General features: G+C 43.4%; 1 protein-coding gene across 1 annotated transcript in view; it reads left to right on the forward strand.

The window, feature by feature from the left end:
- Positions 1–27,067, forward strand: part of LOC139274944 (dTDP-D-glucose 4,6-dehydratase-like) — a 79,916-nt gene that overhangs the window by 4,256 nt on the left and 48,593 nt on the right. Inside the window, exons 2-5 of the mRNA XM_070891691.1 lie at positions 7,245–7,311; positions 7,442–7,510; positions 8,970–9,060; positions 16,871–17,013. Coding sequence (XP_070747792.1) covers positions 7,245–7,311; positions 7,442–7,510; positions 8,970–9,060; positions 16,871–17,013 — 370 coding nt within the window. The remainder of the gene's footprint in view (positions 1–7,244; positions 7,312–7,441; positions 7,511–8,969; positions 9,061–16,870; positions 17,014–27,067) is intronic.

Raw genomic sequence — 27,067 nt, forward strand, 5'->3', positions numbered from 1 at the left:
GGGGGTCTGGGCCCGGTGACGGTGCTGACCGGGGGTCTGGGCCCGGTGACGGTGCTGACCGGGGGTCTGGGCCTGGTGACGGTGCTGACCGGGGGTCTGGGCCTGGTGACGGTGCTGACCGGGGGTCTGGGCCCTGACGCGGTGCTGACCGGGGGTCTGGGCCTGGTGACGGTGCTGACCGGGGGTCTGGGCCCGGTGACGGTGCTGACCGGGGGTCTGGGCCCGGTGACGGTGCTGACCGGGGGTCTGGGCCCGGTGACGGTGCTGACCGGGGGTCTGGGCCTGGTGACGGTGCTGACCGGGGGTCTGGGCCCTGACGCGGTGCTGACCGGGGGTCTGGGCCCGGTGACGGTGCTGACCGGGGGTCTGGGCCCGGTGACGGTGCTGACCGGGGGTCTGGGCCCGGTGACGGTGCTGACCGGGGGTCTGGGCCCGGTGACGGTGCTGACCGGGGGTCTGGGCCCGGTGACGGTGCTGACCGGGGGTCTGGGGTGAGTGTCCAGGTAACGGGGGCAGCAGGCGTGGTCGGGGGTTAGCTTTCAAAGCTGGGCGGTAGCAGAATTCCCCCTGAAGATTCGGAAACGATTCTTTACTCAAGCATGACAGAAGTTTGTGATAATCTGCTGGGTGAAGGATTGGAGACAGTGCTATCAGCACTCCACCTTCTCCACCTTAAAGCAGCAATCTCTCTCTCTCTCTCTCTCTCTCTCCTGGTATTCCTCAAGGTACCTGCTACAAAAGTGTTTTCTATCCTTTTCTCCTCCAGCATACTTTCTGCACTGTTTTCTCCCCCATATGTTCTTCCTTTCTATGCCTCTCTATGCCTCACAACAGATTTTTTGCCTTCAATAAAAAGAAAATGCTGGAAATACTCAGCAGGCCAGGCAGCATCTCTGGAGAGAGAAACAGAGTTAACGTTTCAGGTCAATTACCTTTCATCAGAACTGTCAAAGATTAGAGAAGTAAAATGTTTTAAACCAGTACAGAGGCAGCGAAGGGGAGAAAAGAACAAAAAGAAAGGAATGTGATGGGGTGAAAGGCACGAGAGATTAAATGACAAAACATATGATAGTACAAAGCAAAAGGAGATGGTAATGGGACAAGTAAAGATCAAAAGATGGGTCTAGTGTAAACAGACTAGCAGAATCATGAACAGCTGCCGTCTGGAAAAAATGGGGGTAGAGGTTATGATCTGAACTTGATTTTGTGCAGAGAATTAAATTGACAGGTCCACGGAAGCTCGGGGTCATGCTTGTGGACTGAATGCAGCTGTTTTGCAAAACGGTCACCCAATCTGCGCTTGGTCTCCCCAATGTTAAATATTAAACAAAATTAGGGCTCATGGGATTGGGGGTGATATACTAGCATGGATTGAGGATTGGTTAATGGACCGAAAACAGAGAGAAGGAATAAATGGGTCATTTTCAGGTTGGCAGACTGTAACTAGTGGGGTGCCGCAAGGATCAGTGCTTGGGCCCCAGCTATTCACAATCTATATTAATGAATTGGATGAAGGGTCCAAATGTAATATATCCACGTTTGCTGATGATACAAAGCTATGTGGGAATGTAAGTTGTGAGGGGGATGCAAGGAGACTTCAAGGGGATATAGACAGGCTAAGTGAGTGGGCAAGAACATGGTTTTACCTCTCAGTCCGGGACTCTTTAGTCCGGAAACATCCCTGGTCTGGCATCATTCCCGGTCTGGCATCATTCCCGGCAGGGGTGGCGTCCATGGAGGTAAGGCTGCCCCGCTGCCTCCGGTGTTCCTAGATCAGGGGGTCGGTGCGCTTTGTCCTGGGGCTTGAATTGAAAGGAATCCAACAACTAGTTGCACTATTTGATTGGCGCAGGGATACCATTCTGCATACTTTCCGTGACTCCTAGCTGTCACTTTCCCGTGGGCAGATGTGCGTGTTTATTTTGTATATTTATGTACATAGTACAAGTTCGCAGGACTGGAGATGTCAATGATCAACCCTGTACAAAACGCGTTTAAGAGTGTGCATTGTTGAAGTAAATCAGTACTTCATGTTCTAGTCCAGTGAAAGAACTGGTTACTTCTGCTTGAAACAAGGGCTGAGCTTCGGCCTGAGAGGTGGCAGTGAGCGGCATGGAGCCGCCATTCATGGGCTGGAGTCTGTCACGTGGACGAGTTACTGTGGCCAGGTTACAGGCTCCTTCTATTCCCTTCCCGTTCTGCCTTTTAGATGGCCAACCCCGATGTGAAATCCATCGGATTTAATGAAAATAGACTATAATCGACAAAAAGCTACAGGGTTTTTATTTATACTAGCAGTTAATTTTAGAGCAAAATATGCTGGGGCGTGGCGGAGGCATTCAGGAGCCAAGCGCTGTCATCAGGACCCGGTAAGTCTAGGGTCGGTGTGACCTCCCATGGTCCGGAAAATTCTCTGGTCCGACACCGGTCAGTACCCAAGGGTGCCGGACTGGAGAGGTACAATATAATGTGAAGTTAGCCACTTTGGTAGGAAAAATTTAAAAAACAGTTTTTTAAACGGTGAAAGATTAGGAAATGTTGGTGTTCAGAGGGACCTGGGTGTCCTAGTACACGATTCACTGAAAGTTAACCTGCAGTTACAGCAAGCTATTAGGAAAGCAAATGGTATGTTGGCCTTTATTACAAGAGGATTTGAGTATAAGAGTAAAGATGTCTTACTTCAATTATATCAGGCCCTGGTGAGACCACACCGGGAGTATTGTGTACCATTTTAGTCTCCTTACCTAAGGAAGGATATAACTACCATAGAGGGAGTGCAACAAAGGTTCACCAGACTGATTCCTGGGTTATGGCGAGAAAGCAGGAAGGGGGTACTGAAGTTTCATGTTCAGCCATGAACTCATTGAATGGCGGTGCAGGCTAGAAGGGCTGAATGGCCTGCTCCTGCACCTATTTTCTATGTTTCTATGTTTCTATGGGGGGATTGTCCTATGAAGAGAGATTGAGTAGACTAGGCCTATATTCGCTAGAATTTAGAAGAATGAGAGGTGATCTCATTGAGACATACAATATGCTTACCGGGCTTGACAGGGTAGATGCAGGGAGGATGTTTCCCCTTGGCTGAGGAGTCGAGAACCAGGGGTCACAGTCACAGAATAAGGGGTCAGCCATTTAGGACTGATGAAGAGAAATGTCTTCACTCAGCAGATGGTGAATCTTTGGAATTCTCTACCCCAGAGGGCTGTGGAGGCTCAGCCGTTGAGTATATTCAAGACAGAGATCAATAGATCTTTGCATGTTAAGGGAATCGAGGGTTATGGGGATAATGCAGGAAAGTGGAGTTGAGGTAGAAGATCAGCCATGATCCCATTGACTGGCGGAGCAGGCTCGAGGGGCCGAATGGCCGACTCCTGCTCATAATTCTTAAAGGCAGAGGAGACCGCATCGTGAGCAGCGAATACAGTATACTAAATTGAAAGCAGTACAAGTAAATCACTGTTTCACTGGGAAGGAGTGTTTGGGGCCCTGGACAGTGGGAAGGGAGGAGGTAAAAGGGCAGGTGTTGCATCTCCTGTGCTTGCACGGGAAGGTGGAATGAGAAGGGGAGGGGGTGTTCTGGGTGATTGAGGAGTGGACCAGGGTGTCGGGGAGGGAACAGTCCCTTCGCAATGCTGAGAGGGGAGGGGAAGATGTGATTGGTGATGGGATCATGCTGGAGATGGCGGAGGATGATCCGTTGAATGTGGAGACTGGTGGGGTGAAAGATGAGGACAAAGGGAACCCAATCATGGTTCTGGGAGGGAGGGGTGAGAGCAGAGGTGCGGGAAATAGAACGGACACGGTCGAGGCCCATGTCAACCACGGTAGAGGAAAATCCTCGGTTGAGGTAAAAGGAAAGACATCGGAAGCACAAGTATGGAAGGTGGCAATGCCAGAACAGATGCGACGTAGACAGAAGACTGGGAGAATGGAATGGAGTCCTTACAGAAAGGGAGGTAGTATAGTCCAGGTTGCTGTGGGAGTCAGTGGGCTTATAGTGGATGCTAGTCGATAGCATATCCCCAGAAATGGAGACAGAGAAGTGGAGGAAGGGAAGGGAAGAGTCTGAGATGGACCATGTGAAGGTGAGGGAAGGGTGGAAATTGGAAGCAAAGTGAATGAGATTTTCCAGTTCAGGGCTTGTTTCAGATTTGCAGCATCTGCAGTATTTTGCTTTTGTTCCTGTTTAAAGTCAAATGTTTTCTTCTCTGCTCCTTTCCCTCAGGTTTCAATATACACCTGTGCATAGAAATAGAAATATATATGTAATATAAAAGTGGGGGACTGCAGTTTTAATATTGTATATAGAGAGCAATGTTATTTCCCAGTGTTCCACCAGAGATTACATTCTTGTAATTTTTCAGTGTTAGCACAAATGTGATAAATAGCAATGCTTTGTAAAGTGGGCAATTAAAATAATCTTTTGGGGGTCACATTTCACTCTTGTGTTTTTAATCATTCAATTTGATTTGATTATTCTCGGTGCAAAATAATTTTTGGCAACCTCATAATGTTAATCCTATAAAAAAAAATCTCCAATATAATTGTCTTTTTCTTATTTTAAACTATTAATTTTTTTGTAGTCAACAATAGCTTGTAGAATACCCATCATCAATTTAAAATGACTAACCTTATGACTATCACTCATTGGCTTTGGCAATGAGTGAAACAGTGGGCTAGAAATTGACCAGCCTTGTGCCCGTTTATTTGGCAATATTTCACCTTTTTTGACGGAAAAGGGTGTTCATCTAAATTGGCCAAAATTGTGCGCCAGCGGTTTTGAAATGCCGCTGAAAAGCAGACCGCCATTGTGCAAGACGAAAAAAGCGATATTGCTTTAAATTGACCGTTGGGCGCACCCGTATTCTGCACGAAAATAAATGCTCGAGAAAAGTCTGCGTTGCAACCCCAGTAACAGCAGTAAGTATGAAGATCTGCGAAAAAGGTAAGTTAAGCTTTTATTTTGTAATTTTTCAGCGATTCGCTAGATAAGTGTCATGTGAATGTTTTGTGATTTTTTTTTTGCCATTTTGTTTTTTCTGTTTTTCCCCCCTCCCAGTGCCTGTCTTTTTGTGATAATCGGCCTCGGACTAAAGTTGACGAGGTCCGCGGTTTCCACTGCAAATCCTCGTGCCAATCCAATTTTTACCGTCGGGCGCATTTTTTTGCCAATTTTAGGCCTTTAAAAAATAGCGGTATTTTTAATGGTTTTTTTGGTGCAAAATGCCGAAAAAACACCGCTATCACCAAAAGACCAATTTCTAGCCTTCTGAGTGTACAAATTAACGTACAGTATTCTGTTGTCTAATCACCTGGTGGGGAGGACAGTCGAACAGGACATTATTATTCTGTTTTTTCCCCAAACTCAAAGGGGAATAGTGGGGTGAAGTGGAGGAGGAAAGAGTGACCCATTTCCTCAAGAAAAAGCCCAGACATCCCCAAATAGCAAGACTTTAAAAACATTTTTTATATAGCATCGTATTGTGCCCGAAAGTACTTCACAATCAATTCATTACTTTTGAAATGTAGTTACTTATGTGGACAAACAATATCAGATTTGTACATGACAATATGCCAGACAGCAACTGAGAATGACCAGTTAATCTATGTTTTCACGATGTTGGTTAAAGGGCAGAATGTTGGGCAGGTCCCTGCTCCTCTTCGTATAGTGCTACAGTTTCCTTTATATTCACCTGAACAGGTAAGGACCTTGGTTTATCTTCTCATCCAAAGGACAGCATCTCTCCAGCAAAGCAACACTCTTTCAGTAGTGTACTGAAGTGTCAACCCAGATAGTGTGTCCGGGTCCTGGAACAGGGCTTAAACTGTCACACTTATTTACCCCTGATGAAGGTTATCACATGTTACGCTTTTCCCACTTCATCCCAATCCGTTTTATATAAGCAGCCTTTTTATGACCTTGTGTTTACTTCATCCTTGACTAGGACAAATTCCAGCCAAATTTTTTCCCTTCTGAAATTGCACAGCAAATGTTTTTCCTCGTGGTGTGGTAGAATGTCTCTTATTCTCTGTACCTTTTCCCTTCACCCAATATATTGCACATAGAATAATTCCTCACTTTACAGCTCAGACACCTATTTATACATTAGAGGTTTGTTTTTAGGAGTGGAACATAACTACAAACTAGAAGAATTGGCACGTGAAGTTTAATGTTGTATATTGTTCTGATAAAATAAGTCAATGCGTCTTGATGAAAGATTATGATTTACAAGTGATTTTGTTTGACTGCATGCATTTTCTATGACATCTATTTCTCCCCTTCTGATATTGACCAGGAAGAAAGTTGAAGTACCATTTGAAGCTTTGCATACTGCAATGTCCAGTGTAGAACTTATCCAACAACTGCTCTCATTGCAAAGCAATAGTAGTTTGGAGAATATATCTTAATCTTGGAAGGTGATATTAACAAGCACATCCTGTTTTCACCAAAAAAACTGCAGATGCAAGTTCCCTCCAAAACTCAATCCCTAAAATATCTGCTTTGTTTATTTTGTAGTCCTTCCACTTCTGAGTCTGAAGGTCGTTGGTTCAAACCCCACACCAGGACTTGACTCCATAATCCAGATTGACACTTCAGTACAGTGCTGATGGAATGATACTGTATGAGGTGTAGTGTTTCAGATGAGACATTAAACTGAGGCCCAGTCTGCTTGTTCAGTGGATATAAAAGATCTCGTATTATTCCACAAGTAATAGTTTTCTGGCAAATATCCCTTTTCTCAAATGACTATCTAATTAGCTGGTCATTCATCTTATTTGCTGTTTGTGCAATCTTACTTTGCACAACTTGGCTGCCACATTGGCTCACCTAATATTTACTATCCTTCAAAAGCAATGTATTGGCTGTGAAGTGTTATGGGACATCTTGAGAACAAGGTAAAATGTAATATGAATGATGGTTCTTCATTTGACTTTGTGGCCCAAATAAAAATGTCATAAATCACTTAGCTGAATGAAATCTCCAAGTTGAATAAAATTGTTGACTAAAGTGTTAAAGGACCTTACTGCACTCAGTTCTTGCACTCATGATGACCACTAGGTTCCAAAACCAGATACCAGTTGATTTGTTGGTTTTGGATGTCAGAGCGATTTGTACTTTGTTACTGAACCTTTAACCTAGCAGAGTGATGGATATATACAGGTCTCCGATAACTTGGATAGCACTATTTTCAGAGGATAAGAAACTTATTAAGCAAGTAATCCAATGTGTTTTTTCTTTGAAGTGCCTCGCATGTGATTATTTATCTCCTGGAAAGATATCCAGACTATTTGATCATAAACCTGGACAAGGTGAGTCTGCTAAAACGTTGAAGTTATATTAAATACGTTTGATAGGCTGTGAAAGTTATATTGAACCTCGCAATTTATGAATTATAATATATATATTTTTTAATCACATTACTTTTTTTCCCTCCTACAGCTTGATTATTGTGCTAGCTTAAAGAACTTGCAGTCAGTTTCTAGCAAAACAAACTACAGATTTATACAGGTATTTGAATCATTAACAAACCATTAAGATAATTGAAGCTATCTACTCTCTTTGTACTATCAATTTAAAAGTTTTTTGAGGGAGACCAGACCAAAATAAAGGTTCTTTATAACTTTGAATTATAAACTGGGTACTACATTGGGAAAAATGCTTCTTTACAGATCCCAAAGAGCAACACTCACTGCCTTTAACCACAGAGAAGTGTAGTTGGTCAGGAGGACACTGCCAGGGGTCAGATTTTCTGTATCAGCCAGCCAGGCTACAAGGCACAACAGTATCATAAACGATTGTCATTTCCTTTGAAGTATTTAAATATCGATGATGTCACATTCTAATTATTAGAACAATGCTCTGGAATGCACATCATTTACATTGTTGGACAAATTTGAGCTCACCAGTGGCAACTGGGAAATGATTGAGCTGCTTCTTCTTCTTCTTCTTCTTCTTCTTCGAGAGAGAGAGAAGTGCAGGGCATTCAGTATTGTGATTTTTACATTGCTGCCTTACCGATGGGTTGAGAACATAGCCCAATTACAGTCTTGAAAATGTCAGACGGTGAGGATCAGGTGCTGACATTAGTAGCTCTTTATGTTTGGCATCGATTGTTGTGTTGCTGCCTTCGTGTGGGGAATAGCCATTCTGTAACTAAGTGTGTTCCAGGAAGTACAAGTGCTGTCACTATATTATAGCATTGCTGCCAAAATCTAGGCTGCATTCAGCAGCACTAATACAATTGCATTAGTGACCTGATCGTCGGCATAGTTAGAAAGAAATAACGCATTTACATAGCACCTTCTACAGCCAATGAATAACTTTTGAAGTGTAGGCAAACATGGCGAACAATTTTCACACTGCAAGATCCTACAAACAAGTGAGATAAATGAGCAGATAATCTGTTTTGGGGGCATTGGTTGAGGGGTGAAGGTTGGCCAGGGCACCATAAAACTCTGCTTCTCCGAATGTGCCATGAGATCTTTTACATCCACCCAAACAGGACTAAAATGTGATTGGGAAAAACATTGATGTAAATTTAATTATATGTTTCTTTAGCTACTTTAATAAAAATAGTTTTGTTGTTTTTGTGGTAGTGGAGGATGAAAGTTGGCCAGAACACCCTTCTCTTTGAATGGTGTCATGGGATCTTTTACATCCATATAGAAAAAGTGAAGTGGTTTGAAATGATAGAATATTATTTTTCTGCTGACCATTCTCCATGACTGCATGACACAAGCTCAACACCAACACCTATTATAGAACTATAGGTCCCACATACTTTATTTTCTCTGATCTTTTATGGGTTAGGACTTAGTGGATTTTCTGTGTTTATTTCCTTGTTGGAATAATTATTGTTGGGACTATTTTTTAAATTACTATTTTTTTAATCATTGTAATCAGTGTCTTGTTAAGCATGTTAACAATGTATATAATTGCAGTGATAATATTATATTTTTATTCATAGGGTGATATTTGTGATGAACATTTTGTGAAGCTATTGTTTGGAACTGAAAAAATTAACATAGTTCTACATTTTGCAGCTCAGACTCATGTTGGTAAGGAGTTTCAGTAATAAATCTTTCAATATTTTACTTTCTTGGTTTACAGAGAATGTTTATTTTCTTAGGGTCCTGTATAGGAACAAAAAGGTCAAAGTGATTTTATACTTTAATTTGAGGAATTGCCTTTTTATCTCCAAGTTTTAATGTTAACTTAATGGCACTTTTTCCTAAAGAAACTACAGGCACAAATCCTAGTATTAATGCACTATAAAATTGAAATTAGAATTAAACAACATCTTAGCTTTATGCCCAATTTTAGCAGTGCTTTAACAACAATAAAACCACAGCCTCCGAATTCCTTTATGAATTCACAAAATACATAACCTTTTGGAAATCACATGTCTATCTTCGACTAACCCCATAATGAAAGTTATATACTCCTGGTTGGCACAAGCTTGTCGGGAAGATTGGAAAGATCAAAGCCATTGTCTTCGGTCCCTGCCAGAAACTCCATCTCCCAGCCACCGACTCCATCCCTCTCCCTGGAAACTGTCTGAGGCTGAACCAGACTGTTTGCAAACTTGGTGTTATATTTGACTCCCAACGTGAGCTTCCGACTGCACATCCGCTGCACCACTAAAACCACCTATTTCCACCTCTGGAGCATTGCCTGACTCCATCCCTGCCTCAGCTCATCCGCTGCTGAAAGCCTCATCCATGCCTTTGTTACCTGTAGACTTGACTCTTCCAACCCACTCCTGGCTGGCCTCCCACATTCTACCCTCCATAAACTTGAAGTCATCCAAAACTCGGCTGCCTGTGTCCTAACTTGCACCAAGTCCCCATCACCCCCTGTGCTCGCTGACCTACATTGACTTCCAGTTAAGCAAGTCTTGATTTTAAAATTCATATCCTTGTTTTCAAATCCTTCCATGACCTCACCCCCTCCCTATTTCTGTAATCTCCTTCCGAGATATCTGCGCTCCTCTAATTCTGGCCTCTTAAGCATCCCCGTTTTCAATCACTTCACCATTGGCGGCCGTGCCTTCAGCTGCCTGGGCCCTAAGCTCTGGAATTCCCTCCCGAAACCTCTCTACCTCTCTCTTGTCCTTTAGGTTGCTCCTTAAAACCTACCTCTTTGACCAAGCTTTGGTTATCTGCTCTTAAATCTCCCTTATGTGGCTCAGTGTCAAATTTTGTTTGATAACGCTCCTGTGAAGTGCCTTGGGATGTTTTAATATATTAAAGGCGCTATATAAGTACAACTACTTGTTCTGTAGCTTGGCTTTCTCATGAAGCCAGGTTATCTGATTCACAGGCAGCTTGTGAGGTAGTGAACAGCCAGCGAGATTCCAGGTGAGGTGGCATCGCCAGGAAGCGAACGGTGAGATTGGAGCAGTTGTGGTTGAGTTGTGTCTCTTTCTACTCTAACTTCTGCCGAGCTTTAAAAGACCACTTTAACATAGAACCACACCTCTTGCCAAGCAAAGCTTCCAACAAATACAACCCACAATTTATTGATGACATTTCACTTGTTTTCTCTGTGTCCACAACGTAACCAAGTTAAGTTGGCAGGTATTCAAACGACTTCCAACCGGCCTGGAATCGCTCTTGCTGTAGTGATCCATCCTCTGCTGTGTGGTCTTTTACAATGTGTCCACAACGTAGCCAAGCTAAATCGGCAGGTGTTCAAACGTCCTTTCAAGAGTCCTTTTCCTTCAGAATTTTCACTACACCTGGAAGTAAATCCAATGGTCCAGATTTGCGTTAAGATTACCCTCACCGTTATGGAGTAAATTGGACAGCAAATGCTGGAATCTGCACATGCGCAGTTAAACAAAGAAATCCAGAAGCTGCTGTCTGATTTGCCCTGCTTCTCCAGATTCACTGCACCAGTAGACTCGGCGGCGTTGAAATGCATCAAGTTGTGTACTTGCACACTAGTTACCCACTAAACACGCCATAAAAAATTAGGGCTGGTGCATTCAGTTATAAGTGAATTTTTAACGGCATAATAATTCTTAATTACTACCAAACAACCTCTCTGGCACTGAAAATTTAATTTTAGAAGTGTGGAGTCTCATTCCTTCAGAATTTAAATATTGTTGGAGATTTCATTTTTTTTAAACTTTTTCCATTTGTGTCTTTTATCTCTCCCTTAATCCCATCTTTGTTTCCCTCACTTTATATTTTGCTTTCTGTACATAATTTTACAATTCTGTTTTATACTTCCTGGTTTAGATTCTGAAAAGAGCCACACTGTTGCTTGACCTGCTCACGCTTGCCACAGATCCCCTGTAGAGGGCGCCATGCTGGATCAGCTGCGCAATGACAGCCAGTTGCCACTCAAAGTCCCGCGGAAATTCTGTGGTCAGCTGTATTTGTGAATGGCAAGCGCTGTTCCTTTGCTGCCGACTGCAAAATCTGGGCCATTGTATGTACCAAGTGCTAGGACTTTGTTCACAATTTGCATACAGATGGCAAAAGCCATTTTGCCTATCATGGAATAGTTACAGCACAGAAGGCCATTCGGCCTGTCGAGCCCGTGCTAGCTCTCTGCAAGACCACTTCAGCCAGTCCTACTCCCCTGCCCTTTCCCTGTAGCCCTGCAAACTGTTTTCCTTCAGGCACTTATCCAACTCCCTTTTCAAAGCCACGATTGAGTCTGCCTCCACCACCCTTTCAGGCAGTGCACTCCAGATCCTGCGTAAAAAAGTTTTTCTACCAATCACCTTCAATCTGTGTCCTCTTGTTCTCGACCCTTCTGCCAATGGGAACGGTTTTTCTCTACCTTTATCGAGAACCCTCATGATTTTGAACACCTATCAAATCTCCTCTCGACCTCCTTTGCTCTAAAGAGAACAACCCCAGCTTCTGCAGTCTATCCACGTAATTGAAGTCCCTCATCCCTGGAAACATTCTTTAAAAAATTTTCTGTACCCTCTCACATCCTTCATAAAGTACAGTGCCCAGAATTGGACACACTACTCCAGTTGAGGCCGAACCAGTGTTTTATAAAGTTTCATCCTAATTTCCTTGCTTTTGTACTCTATGCCTCTATTTATGAAGCCCAGGATCCTGTATGATTTTTTTAAAACCACTTTCTCAACCTGCCCTGCCACCTTCAATGATTTGTGCACATATACCCCAGGTCTCTCTGTTCATGCATCCTCTTTTACAATTGGACCCTTTAGTTTATATTGCCTCGCCTCGTACTTCCTACCAAAATGCATCACTTCGCACTTTTCTGCATTAAATTCCATCTGCCACATGCCCGCCCATTCCACCAGCCTTTCTATGTTGTTTTGAAGTCTATCACGAAACTAAGGAAGACACAAATAATCTTCCGGAAATACTAGGGGACCGAAGGTCTAGCGAGAAGGAGGAACTGAAGGATATCCTTATCAGATGGGAAATTGTGTTAGGGAAATTGATGGGATTGAAGGCCGATAAATCCCCAGGGCCTGATAGTCTGCATCCCAGAGTACTTAAGGAAGTGGCCCTAGAAATAGTGGATGCATTGGTGATCATTTTCCAACAGTCTGTCGACTCTGGATCAGCCCCTATGAACTGCAGGGTAGCTAATGTAACACCACTTTTTAAAAAGGAGGGAGAGAGAAAACGGGGAATTATAGACTGGTTAGCTTGACATCAGTAGTGGGGAAAATGTTGGAATCAATTATTAAAGATGAAATAGCAGTGCATTTGGAAAGCAGTGACGGGATCGGTCCAAGTCAGCATGGATTTATGAAAGGGAAATCATGCTGGACAAATCTTCTAGAATTTTTTGAGGATGTAACTAGTAGAGTGGACAAGGGAGAACCAGTGGATGTGGTGTATTTGGACTTACAAAAGGCTTTTGACAAGATCCCACACAAGAGATTAGTGTGCAAAATGAAAGCACATGGGCCCCAAGTTTCGTCCCGCGGCGAAAACGGCGCACCTCCGAGCTGGGCGCCTGTTTTTGACGCCGGAAACTGCGCCTAAAAAAAAAAGGTCTGATATTCTCGAGCTGCTTGGCGCGGCGCGCTCTTCGCAGCAGTGGGCAGAGCCTAATACTCGCGCCGATTTTCTAAGTAGCAGGGGGCGGGTACAATTTAAATTAGCCTTCGTGGTGCCGGCAACCCTGCGCGTGCGCGTTGGAGCGTGCGCGCACACGCAGTCTCTCTCACACATTGGCACTCGGCCATTTTTTTAAAATACTGCAGAAAAAGTGAAGATTTGTTTCTTGGACCCCTGCAAAGGTTTGTAATTTAATTTTTTTTAAATATTTCTGTGTGTGAGGGAGTGCTTTTAGCAGCACTGCTGAATAAATCACCTGCTGAAATCAGTGAGTTCAGCTTTTCACTGCTAAACTTGCAGAAGTGGTGCTGCATTGGTGCATGCAAATTAAGGACTGTGTGTTTGGAGAAATAAGAGTGCCAATTCAACTTTGCAATAATATGTGGTGTTGACAATGCAGCACCCATTCTGCAAATTTAAATATAAAACTGTTGATGTGGCTGCCTCTCCCTGTCCAAATGGCCTCAGTCCCCCTCACAGCTCGAAGGCTGCTGCTGTATCTTCAGCTGCCGGCCAGCCACTGACGCCGCTGATATCTCATGACCGAATGGCCTCAGGTCCGTCCGGTGCTGCTTCTTCGCGGCTAGCCACGAAGAGAATGAAGGCCTGCCTCAAGCAACGCAGCTCAGCTCGAAGCTTGCTGCCGCTGCCGTCGAGACACTGACGCCACACCCCTGCCTGTCTCCAACATGAAAGGCCTGCCTGAAGCACTTTCACACAGGTAGGAACATGGTTTATTTAATCTTTTCTTTGCTTATAAATTTTTATTCAGGTTGGATTTATTTGTATAATATTTGTATAAGTATAACTAAGGATTGATTGTAGAATGTAATGACTTCCCTTTCCCCCTCCCACCTCGTTCCCTACGCCTAATTTGTAACCTACGCCTGATTTTCTAAAGTGCAGACAAGGTTTTTTCGAGCGTACAAAAATCTTCACTTACTCCATTCTAAGTTAGTTTGGAGTAACTTTTCAGTCACGAAACTTTGAAATCAGGCGTAAGTGGCCGGACACGCCCCCTTTTTAAAAAAAAAAATTCTGTTCCAAAGTGAAACTGTTCTAACTGACTAGAACTGGAGCAAACTAAATGTCGAGAATTCCGATTTCTAAGATACTCCGTTCTACACCAGCTGCTCCTAAAAATCAGGAGCAAATCATGTGGAAACTTGGGGCCATGGTATTGGGGGTAATGTATTGACGTGGATAGAGAACTGGTTGGCAGATAGAAGCAAAGAGTAGGAATAAACTGGTCCTTTTTAGAATGGCAGGCAGTGACTAGTGGGGTACCACAAGGTTCAGTTCTGGGACCCCAGCTATTTACAATATACATTAATGATTTAGACTAAGGAATTGAATGTAATATCTCCAAGTTTGCAGATGACACTAAGCTGGGTGGCAGTGTGAGCTGTGAGGAGGATGCTAAGAGGCTGAAGGGTGATTTGGACAGGTTAGGTGAGTGGGCAAATGCATGACAGATGCAGTATAATGTAAGTAAATGTGAGGTTATCCATTTTGATGGCAAAAACAGGAAGGCAGAATATTATCTGAATGGTGACAGATTAGGAAAAGGAGAGGTGTAACAAGACCTGAGTGTCATGGTACATCAGTCATTGAAAGTTGGCCTACAGGTACAGCAGGTGGTGAAGAAGGCAAATGGCATGTTGGCCTTCATAGCGAGATGATTTGAGTATAGGAGCAGGGAGGTCTTACTGCAGTTGTACAGGGTCTTGGTGAGGCCTCACCTGGAATATTGTGTTCACTTTTGGTCTCCTAATCTGAGGAAGGACTTTCTTGCTATTGAGGGAGTGCAGCGAAGGTTCACCAGACTGATTCCTGGGATGACAGGACTGACATATGAAGAAAGACTGGATCGACTAGGCTTGTATTCACTGGAATTTAGAAGAATGAGAGGGGATCTCAAAGAAACATATAAAATTCTGACGGGATTGGACAGGTTAGATGCAGGAAGAATGTTCCCGATGTTGGGGAAGTCCAGAATCAGGGGTCACAGTCTAAGATAAGGGGTAAGCCATTTAGGACCGAGGTGAGGAGAAACTTCTTCACTCAGAGAATTGTGAACCTGTGGAATTCTCTACCACAAAAAGTTGTTGAGGCCAGTTTGTTAGATATATTCAAAAGGGAGTTAGATGTGGCCCTTATGGCTAAAGGGATCAAAGGGTATGGAAAGAAAGCAGGAAAGGGGTACTGAGGTGAATGATCAGCCATGATCATATTAAATGGTGGTGCAGGCTCTAAGTGCTGAATGGCCTACTACTGCACCTATTTTCTATGTTTCTATGTAAATCTGTGGAATTCTCTGTCCCAGAGAGCTGTGGAGGCTGGGTCATTGAATATATTTAAGGCAGAGATAGACACATATTTGAGCAATATGGGAATAAAGGGTTATGGGGAGCAGGCAGGGAAGTGGGGCTGTATCATGATCTTATTAAATGGCGGAGCAGGCTCGAGGGGCTCCTATTTCCTATGCTGAACATTGGCTTTCCACAGATAGTGATTGTTAAGAATCGCAAATAGCTGGCAATATACTCCGTTATTATCATCAGTAGTACACAGAAAGTTACCAGAATTTGTTTTAACTGTAACAATTTATCTTTTTTAATGAGAGTTTTCACCAGCTACTTTTTATACTGCAACTAAAACCAATCCCCCACGACACCTCTTTGCTTCTTTAGTTACCCAGACATGTGACTCAGTTTCTGTAATCATAACTGAAGAAAGGCTGTGACTCAGCAGTCACATCAAACGAATAGTGCAGTGAAAAAGTACTTAAACTTAGACACGCTTGTCCAGTACTTGTGTGTTGGATGTAGCTTGCTATTTTAACTCTGTTTATGGTTTTGCAGGAGGTGATGCCCAGGGTATGCCTTGCAGCCTGTATCCACTCGTGCATAGAAAGAGCCTATGGCTCCCCATCATGGCATCCAACTTGATTCCAAAGGTTTTGGTCCACTGCCCTGCCTGTTCTTTCCGTGTGTTAATCATTCTGTGAAGAAGGACTTCCTGACCAGAGTCTTTTTACTAGTTTAAACATTTGATCTCTTTTACTACTGTCACAGATTAGCATTCTGGAACTACCTTTTCTGAACTGTTTACCTGTCAGCGATCTTTTTTGCTTTAGTCTTTCCACATAACTAACTCCTGTGATACAATTACTAGGGATCATTCTCGTGACTCTTGCCTTAACGACTTCCAGAGCTTGAATGTCTCCCTTATGTCTTGATGACCAGAACTGGATACAGTTCTCCAGGTTTGGTCTGCGCAGAGCACGGAATACGACTTCCTCTGATTTGTACTCCACTGTTTCCGCTAAATATTATTTTGAAATATCTGACCATAATTTTATAATTGGAATTAAGGTGGACTCCCTCATCAGTGGCCATTGTGATTTGTTCTCTAAAAATGTTAGTTCCCAATGGATAAATGATTTTAAAGTTTTTATGCTCCATATCGTTACATCATATTTTTGCTTTGTTCTGAAGTTAAATCTTGTAACAATTTTTTTTGTATCAAAGCAGAAAATTGTAGAAATGCGCAACAAGTTGATCAGTGAAAAGTTAGTTCTTAATTGTGAACCTTCAGTCGAATCCTTCTTGCATTAGTTCAGCATTTTGTTTATTTCAGATTTCTTTCCATCTCTGCACTTTTTATATGTTGTATATCTTAGTGAATGTATTTAAAAAAAAAAAATAGATTTCAAAGCATTAATTTAAAATTGTTGCGTTACATGAACACAATTTCCATGCTGCTGGCCCAGTAAATGCTTTAATGTGTTTTTTTTCAGATAAGTCCTTTTGGTGTTCTTCAGAATTCACAAATGTGAATGTCCATGGTACAGAAGTCCTAGTGAAAGCTGCTTATCAGGCTAATATTGAGAAATTCATTCATGTTAGTACTGATGAAGTCTATGGAGGAAGTATTAAAGAGGTAACTCAATAATTGAGTGTAATCACTTGGGTAATTCCAGTTGAATGCATGTGTGCAACATTCTTTGATAGTGGAATTTTTAGAGTAATGATTAATAGCAATGATGAATGGCATAAAACAAAAATAACATCTGTATTAATTGAAACTTGCAAATTTGCAAGTGATGCAACTTTAATGAGATTTTTACTTTTAAATCACAGCCAAGGTTGTAAACTTTCAGAATCTCAAAATAAGTAATCTTTTCATCTATTGTGTCTGGTGATCTAGTGCCCTCTTCCCCATTTGGTGCACACTATCTCTTCCGTTCTCTCTCTGCCGTGTCCTTTTCTCCCACCAACCCCCAGTACACTCTTGCTTCCTCTCTTCTCTTTTCGTTCCTCATCTCCTTCCTCTCTTTCGCCAACCCCCACACCCTTGCTTGTCAAAGGGTGTTAGGATTCTGGAGCTCATTCCAGATTACATGTTGATTCCTTTGGGGGTGGAAAATAGGGGAAGAGAGATGGCTTAAATAGAGGAAATCTTGTTCTGGTTGGGGTTATTCATGCAGTCCAGGAGAAGTGGATCACGGAGCAGGGGAGAATGCAATGTTAATGGTTAAATTCAGGATGCAGTTTTTTCTGTGCGGAGGAGTAGTTGGATGAACCTGAGGGAGTATGCTCTGTAGGGGTGAGGGTTGTTCCTGTTGAGGAATACTTCTATGTTTCTGTCCCAGATTCCATCCTTATTTCCTAGAGCGAGGGAGATCGTTGTTTGTTTTCTACAAATGTAATAAAGCTTTCACATACAAATAAAATGAGTTCAAATGGAAACATTTCTGTCCATGACTCTAGCTGAGATGTGCAAAACACCTATGCCTGATGTGAACATTTTTCTGTTGGGTCAGCATGTCATGCGACCATGGAGCATGGAACCTGCAAAATTGGTGGCTTGTGCACATAGTGATGGGGAGAAGATTGGGACAGCTTCAGGGGAGGACAGAGCAGGAACTGGGGCCGAAATTGCCTCCCGACTAAGAGTAGACGCACTTACCAATATTTAAGAATTTACTCCGCCCCAATCCATGCGCTGATATTCAGCTCTTTGTCATCTATTTCGGGTCGGGGCGGTGCTGAGAGGCGGAAGTGCACTTCGGTCGGGTCGGCCGTCCCAATGAGTCGTCAGCGCCGCGCCGATGACGTCATCGCGATGCAGACATGCCATGTCGTGCTGCCGCGTTACACCGTCCCTCCCCTTCAGTTAAAGGGGAGGGCCACTGCAAACTCTGCATGGGGTTTAGCTTGGCCCATTGGGCCACCAGGGAGGGTTTTGGTCAGGCCAGTGGTCTGGCACCCAAGAGGGGTTACCGGGCCGCCGAACCTGTGGCCACCGGGCCCGACCATTAAAATAAAATGGAGGCTCCAGCAGTGCACCCTCCCCTTTAAGGACGGATGCGCCGCCCAGGCATACACAGCTTCCCGCCGGGGAAAGCTGTCAGTGGGACCAACGGGCAGCAGCACGAGTGGTGCGGAAACCCATTTCCGCCGCTCCCGGCCAGGGGGCAATATAGGACGGGGTTGGCCCATCTGTCTGCCCCCGGTCGGTGAGGCTATCCTCTCCATTACCGCCTCTTGGAGGCAGTAATGGAGCTGAAGCGGGGGGACAATTTTGGCCTCTGTGTTTGTTATTTACCTTTTTATAGTTATTAGAAATTTTTGAAAATTTGTTGTTGGAGGCACAAATACCCAGAAAGACTGAAGGGGTGAGAGTGTATAAAGACTGTGAAGGGCTGTGAGTGTATACAAGAGAAAATGACTAAGTTGAGGGAAAGGCCAATGCAAGGAAGGATCAGGGAAAAAATGACTGCACTGTTAACATAGCATGTGCGAGAGGCTGAAAGTGTCTGTAAAAGGAATAAAACGAATAAAACTAAATTTATTTTTTTTAAATGGTGAGAAAGAAGCTAAGTCTGAAACCAAATCTTACATGAAGGTAAAAGAAGCTGGCAATCAGAATCTCTGAACCTCTTCAGCGAGGGACTGTGAAGGTGTTCACAGGGCATAAAGCCACCCAGCGGCAAGATTGTGCATTTAAGAGCATGACACGTTTATATCGGTTAAATCCATCATAAATGTGCATAGGAATTTATAATGGGAAAAGTTAACACAAAATGTGTCATATAAATGTGATAACAGGAAGTTATGGCTCAGTGGATGCAGATGTAAGATTTTTAATTATTAAAAAAATTCTATATGAAACATCAGACTCCCTCCCTTTGGTGAGCATTATTAAAAAATAAAAATCAACCCTTTTGCTACCATGATTACTCACCAATCTATCACTCCATTGATCCATTTACCAACTCCAGCCATCTGGAGTGTCATTCCTTAACCTCATCAGTCCCCATGTATTTGCTAGGCCTCCCGTGTTCCACACCTTCCATTGTGAACCTGGCCTTTATGAAGGGTCTTGGTGTGAGCTGCTCCACTACTGGAATTCTTGCTAGCCTTCTCTCTTGGTCAGTTATCAGCCCCCCCCCCCCCCCCCCCCCCCAGTCATTGTTACGCAGGAATGAACTTAGAGTCACTTCTACTTGCCTGGTCCCTCCTGGACCCAGATTTGAACACTCCCTCCCAGCCTCTGCCCCCTCCTGGCTCCCGCCATACTGCTGGGTGCAATTTTGAGCTTTATTGAACTGATTAAGCCCTGACTTGGACTTGATTTGCTCATTTGTTGAGGGAGATTTTCAACAGTGTTAATTTGTTAAGATATGTATAAAACTAAATAAAGCTTCAGTATATAATGTTTATCAGAGTTTTTCAGTCTAGAAAGATTCCTGCCATGAAATGAGTTTCCAGATCTCTAAAAGCTGTATTATTGGATATAATTTGCCAGGAGTTGCCTGTTTCACTGTCCAAGTGACCCTCTGCCACAGCAACATATTACATCAGACGTGCTATTTTGGATGCAGGAACAAGCTGAAAGAGAGTTTGGTAAGAAGAAAAAAGAAAATTGTGATTAGTGCTTGTGGGCATTTTAAACAGATGAAATATTCTGCTATAAACTAGCAAAACAAAACCACAATTGGAAAAATAAATTGTTAACCTCCAGAGAATGAGTAGTACCCCTGACAAAAGTTGGTTGGAATAACTAGTACCCCTAACAGAACTTGAGGGATGGCAGAAATGATGGTGACTCAGACAGCCTATTCCACCTGCCAAGCATGTTGCCAATGCCAATGGACATATCGTTCCCAGAGATAAACAAAAGAAAATGATGCTCCCAAGATGCCCTAATTAATAGCAAACTTCCCAGCATGTTCAAGAATGAGATCAGGAAAAGTAATATTTGTGGATATTATATGCATGTATGCTGAAAAAACTTTCACAGTAATGATCTCAAATGTTTCTGTAGCAATGCTAAACAGATCAAATTAAGATCATTTAGATCTATTCAAAAGGAATGTCTGCTTATTTTTCGTAAAGGGAGAGAGAATAAGTCAGGCAACTGGAGAGCTACAGAGATAACGAGAAATTGCATGAGAGGGGCGACTTAGTAGGAGGCAAACAGAAAGTGGTCCAACCGTGGCTAACAAGAAGTTAAAGAGAAAAGAACATAAGAATTAGGAACCGGAGTAGGCCATCTAGCCCCTCGAGCCTGCTCCGCCATTCAACAAGATCATGGCTGATCTGGCCGTGGACTCAGCTCCACTTACCCACCCGTTCCCCGTAACCCTTAATTCCCTTATTGGTTAAAAATCAATCTATCTGTGACTTGAATACATTCAATGAGCTAGCCTCAACTGCTTCCTTGGGCAGAGAATTCCACAGATTCACAACCCTCTGGGAGAAGAAATTCCTTCTCAACTCGGTTTTAAATTGGCTCCCTCGTATTTTGAGGTTGTGCCCCCTAGTTCTAGTCTCCCCGACCAGTGGAAACAACCTCTCTGCCTCTATCTTGTCTGTCCCTTTCATTATTTTAAATGTTTCTATAAGATCCCCCCTCATCCTTCTGAACTCCAACGAGTAAAGACCCAGTCTACTCAATCTATCATCATAAGTTAACCCCCTTATCTCCGGAATCAGCCTCGTGAATCGTCTCTGTACCCCCTCCAAAGCTAGGATATCCTTCTTTAAGTAAGGTGACCAAAACTGCACGCAGTACTCCAGGTGTGGCCTCACCAATACCCTATACAGTTGCAGAAGGACCTCCCTGCTTTTGTACTCCATCCCTCTCGCAATGAAGGCCAACATTCCATTCGCCTTCCTGATTACCTGCTGCACCTGCAAACTAACTTTTTGGGATTCATGCCCAGGTCCCTCTGCACCGCAGCATGTTGTAATTTCTCCCCATTCAAATAATAATCCCTTTTACTGTTTTTTTTTTCCCAAGGTGGATGACCTCACACTTTCCAACATTGTATTCCATCTGCCAAACCTTAGCCCATTCGCTTAACCTATCTAAATCTCTTTGCAGCCTCTCTGTATCCTCTACACAACCCGCTTTCCCACTAATCTTTGTGTCATCTGCAAATTTTGTTACACTACACTCTGTCCCCTCTTCCAGGTCATCTATGTATATTGTAAACAGTTGTGGTCCCAGCACCGATCCCTGTGGCACACCACTAACCACCGACTTCCAACCCGAAAAGGATCCATTTATCCCGACTCTCTGCTTTCTGTTCGCCAGCCTATTCTCTATCCTTGCTAATACATTTCCTCTGACTCTGCGTACCCTTATCTTCTGCAGTAACCTTTTGTGTGGCACCTTATCGAATGCTTTTTGAAAATCTAAATACACCACATCCATCAGTACACCTCTATCCACCATGCTCGTTATATCAAAGAATTCCAGTAAATTAGTTAAACATGATTTCCCCTTCATGAATCCATGCTGCGTCTGCTTGATTGCACTATTCCTATCTAGATGTCCCGCTATTTCTTCCTTAATGATAGTTTCAAGCATTTTCCCCACTACAGATGTTAAACAAACCGGCCTATAGTTACCTGCCTTTTGTCTGCCCCCTTTTTTAAACAGAGGCATTACATTAGCTGTTTTCCAATCCGCTGGTACCTCCCCAGAGTCCAGAGACTTTTGGTAGATTATAACGAATGCATCTGCTATAACTTCCGCCATCTTTTTTAATACCCTGGGATGCATTTCATTAGGACCAGGGGACTTGTCTACCTTGAGTCCCATTAGCCTGTCCAGCACTACCCCCCCTAGTGATAGTGATTGTCTCAAGGTCCTCCCTTCCCACATTCCTGTGACCAGCAATTTTTGGCATGGTTTTTGTGTCTTCCACTGTGAAGACCGAAGCAAAATAATTGTTTAATATCTCAACCATTTCCACATTTCCCATTATTAAATCCCCCTTCTCATCTTCTAAGGGACCAACATTTACTTTAGTCACTCTTTTCCGTTTTATATATCTGTAAAAGCTTTTACTATCTGTTTTTATGTTTTGCGCAAGTTTACCTTCGTAATCTATCTTTCCTTTCTTTATTGCTTTCTTAGTCATTCTTTGCTGTCATTTAAAATTTTCCCAATCTTCTATTTTCCCACTAACCTTGGCCACCTTCTACGCATTGGTTTTTAATTTGATACTCTCCTTTATTTCCTTGGTTATCCACGGCTGGTTATCCCTTCTCTTACCGCCTTCTTTTTCACTGGAATATATTTTTGTTGAGCACTATGAAAGAGCTCCTTAATAGTCTTCCACTGTTCCTCAATTGTGCCACCATTTAGTCTGTGTTTCCAGTCTACTTTAGCCAACTCTGCCCTCATCCCACTGTAGTCCCCTTTGTTTAAGCATAGTACGCTCGTTTGAGACACTACTTCCTCACCCTCAATCTGTATTACAAATTCAACCATACTGTGATCACTCATTCCGAGAGGATCTTTTACTCGGAGATTGTTTATTATTCCTGCCTCATTGCACAGGACCAGATCTAAGATAGCTTGCTCCCTTGTAGGTTCTGTAACATACTGTTCTAAGAAACAATCCCGTATGCATTCTATGAATTCCTCCTCCAGGCTACCCCGTGCAATTTGATTTGACCAATCGATATGTAGGTTAAAATCCCCCATGATTACTGCCGTTCCTTTTTCACATGCCTCCATTATTCCCTTGATTATTGCCCTCCCCACCGTGAAGTTATTATTTGGGGGCCTATAAACTACACCCACCAGTGACTTTTTCCCCTTACTATCTCTAATCTCCACCCACAATGATTCAACATTTTGTTCATTAGAGCCAATATCGTCTCTCACAACTGCCCTGATATCATCCTTTATTAACAGAGCTACCCCACCTCCTTTCCCTTCTTGTCTATCTTTCCAAATCGTCAGATACCCCTGTATGTTTAATTCCCAGTCTTGGCCACCCTGCAACCACGTTTCTGTAATGGCCACCAAATCATACCCATTTGTAATGATTTGTGCCGTCAAACTCATTTACTTTATTTGGAATGCTGCGTGCGTTTAGGTAGAGTGTTTTAATACTAGTTTTTAAACCATGATTTTTAGTTTTGACCCCTCCTGCAGCCCCTTTATATTCAGTGGCCCTTTTTGTTTTTTGCCTTGGGTTTTTCTGCCCTCCACTTTTACTCATCTCCTTTCTGCCTTTTGCTTTTGTCTCCTTTTTGTTTCCCTCTGTCTCCCTGCATTGGTTCCCATCCCCCTGCCATATTATTTTAACTCCTCCCCAACAGCACAAGCAAACACTCCCCCTTGGACATTGGTTCCGGTCCTGCCCAGGTGCAGACCGTCCGGTTTGTTCTGGTTCCAATGCCCCAGGAATTTGAATCCCTCCCTGCTGCACCACTGCTCAAGCCACGTATTCATCTGAGCTATCCTGCGATTCCTTCTCTGACTAGCACGTGGCACTGGTAGCAATCCTGAGATTACTACTTTTGAGGTCCTACGTTTTAATTTAGCTCCTAGCTCCTTAAATTCATCTTGTAGGACCTCATCCCTTTTTTTACCTATATCGTTGGTACCAATGTGCACCACGACAACTGGCTGTTCACCCTCCCTTTTCAGAATATCCTGCACCCGCTCCGAGACATCCTTGACCCTTGCACCAGGGAGGCAACATACCATCCTGGAGTCTCGGTTGCGGCCGCAGAAACGCCTATCTATTCCCCTTACAATTGAATCCCCTATCACTATTGCTCTCCCACTCTTTTTCCTGCCCTCCTGTGCAACAGAGCCAGCCACGGTGCCATGAACTTGGCTGCTGCTGCCCTCTCCTGATGAGTCATCCCCCTCTACAGTACTCAAAACGGTGTATCTGTTTTGCAGGGGGATGACCACAGGGGACCCCTGCGCTACATTCCTTGCACTGCTCTTCCTGCTGGTCTTCCATTCCCTAGCTGGCTGAGGACCCTTCTCATGCGGTAAGACCAGCTCGCTACACGTGCTACTCACATCATTCTCAGCATCGTGGATGCTCCAGAGTGAATCCACCCTCAGCTCCAATTCCGCAACGCGGACCGTCAAGAGCTGGAGGCGGACACACTTCCCGCACACGTAGTCGTCGGGGACACCGGAAGTGTCCCTGAGTTCCCACATGGTACAGGAAGAGCATATCACGTGACCGAGCTCTCCTGCCATGACTTAACCCTTAGATACACTTAAATTGGCAACAACAATGTTAAAGTTTACTCACTGATAGAAGAGAAAAAAGAAAAACTACTCACCAATCCAGCCAATCACTTACCCCCTTGGCTGTGACGTCACCTTTCTGTTTCTTTCTACTACTTTTTTGCCTTCTCCCTGTAGCTGCACAAGTACGCCTCTCCAACGAAGTCCCGACGAAAGTAAATGTGGGTCCCTTACAGGCTGAGACAGGAGAAATTATAATGGGGAATAAGGAAATGGCAGAGAAATTCAACAAATACTTTGTGTCTGTCTTCTCGGAAGAAGACATGAAAAACCTCCTGAAAATAGTGGAGAACCAAGGGTCTAGCGAGAATGAGGAACTGAAAGAAATTTGTATAAGTAAAAAAAATAAAATAATACTGGAGAAAATAATGGTAATGAAAGCTGATAAATCCCCTGGACCTGATGGCCTACATCCTAGGCTTTTGAAAGAGGTGGCTATAGAGATAGTGGATGCATTGGTTGTCGTCTTCCAAAATTCTATAGATTCTAGAACGGTTCCCACGATTGGTAGGTAGCAAATGTAACCCCGCTGTTTAAGAAAGGAGGGAGAGAGAAAACGGGGAACTACAGACCAGTTAGCCTGACATCAGTAGTAGGGAAAACTCTAGAATCTATTATTAAGGATGTGGTAACAGGGCACTAGAAAATAATAATCGGATTGGGTAGAGTCAACACAGATTTATGAAAGGGTAATCATGTTTGTGGTACCGCAAGGATCATTGCTTAGGCCTCAGCTATTCACAATCGATATCGATGATTTGGACGAGGGGACCAAATGTAATATATCCAAGTTTGCTGATGATACAAAGCTAGGTGGGAATGTAAATTGTGAAGAGGATGCAAAGAGACTTCAGGGGAAAAAGGCAGGCTAACTGAGTGGGCAAAAACATGGCAAATTTCTGGAATTTTTTGAGGATGTAACTGGTAGAGTAGACAAGGGAGAACCAATGGATGTGGTGTATTTGGACTTTCAAAAGGCTTTTGACAAGGTCCCACACAAGAGATTGGTGTGCAAGATCAAGGCACATGGTATTGGGGTAATGTACTGGCGTGGATAGAGAGCAAGAAGCAGAGAGTCGGGATAAACGGGTCCTTTTCGGAATGGCAGGCAGTGACTAGTGGAGTACCGCAGGACTCAGTGCTGGGACCCCAGCTCTTTACAATATACATTTAATGATTTGGATGAAGGAATTGAGTGTAATATCTCCAAGTTTGCAGATGACACTAAACTGGGTGGCAGTGTGAGCTGTGAGGAGGTTGCTAAGAGGCTGCAGGGTGACTTGGACAGGTTAGGTGAGTGGGCAAATGCATGGCAAATGCAGTATAATGTGGATAAATGTGAGGTTATCCACTTTGGTAGCAAAAACATGAAGGCAGAATATTATCTGAATGGTGGCAGATTAGGAAAAGGGGAGGTGCAACGAGACCTGGGTGTCATGGTTCATCAGTCATTGAAAATTGGCATGCAGCTACAGCAGGTGGTGAAGAAGGCAAATGGCATGTTGGCCTTCATAGCTAGGGGATTTGAGTATAGGAGCAGGGAGGTCTTACTGCAGTTGTACAGGGCCTTGATGAGGCCTCACCTGGAATATTGTGTTCAGTTTTGGTCTCCTAATCTGAGGAAGGACGTTCTTGCTATTGAGGGAGTGCAGCGAAGTTCACCAGACTGATTCCAGGGATGTCTGGACTGATATATGAGGAGAGGCTGGATCAACGGCCTTGAAACACTGGAGTTTAGAAGGATGAGAGGGGATCTCATAGAAATGTATAAGATTCTGACGGGACGGAACAGGTTAGATACGGGAAGAATGTTCCGGATGTTGGGGAAGTCCAGAACCAGGGGACACAGTCTTAGGATAAGGGGTAGGCCATTTAGCACTGAGATGAGGAGAAACTTCTTCACTCAGAGAGTTGTTAACCTGTGGAATTCCCTGCCGCAGAGTGTCGTTGATGCCAGTTCATTGGATATATTCAAGAGGGAGTTAGATATTGCCCTTACGACTAAAGGGATCAAGGGGTATGGAGAGAAAGCAAGAAAGGGGTACTGAAGAAATGATCAGCCATGATCATATTGAATGGTGGTGCAGGCTCGAAGGGCCGAATGGCCTACTCCTGCACCTATTTTCTATGTTTCTAAATGGAATATAACGTGGAGAAATGTGAAGTTATGCACTCTGATGATGATGATTTTGTAGGAAAAATAGAAAGAGTATTTTTTTAAACGGTGAGAGATTGTGAAATGTTGGTGTTCAGAGGGACCTGGGTGTCCTTGTACACAAATCACTGAAAGTTAACATGCAGGTACAGCAAGCAATTAAGAATGCAAATGGTGTGTTGGTCTTAATAACAAGAGAATTTGAATATAAGTAAAGATGTCTTACTGCAATTATATAGGGCCCTGGTGAGACCG

This window comes from Pristiophorus japonicus, chromosome 10 (genome assembly GCF_044704955.1).
Source record: "Pristiophorus japonicus isolate sPriJap1 chromosome 10, sPriJap1.hap1, whole genome shotgun sequence".
Classification (NCBI taxonomy): domain Eukaryota; kingdom Metazoa; phylum Chordata; class Chondrichthyes; family Pristiophoridae; genus Pristiophorus; species Pristiophorus japonicus.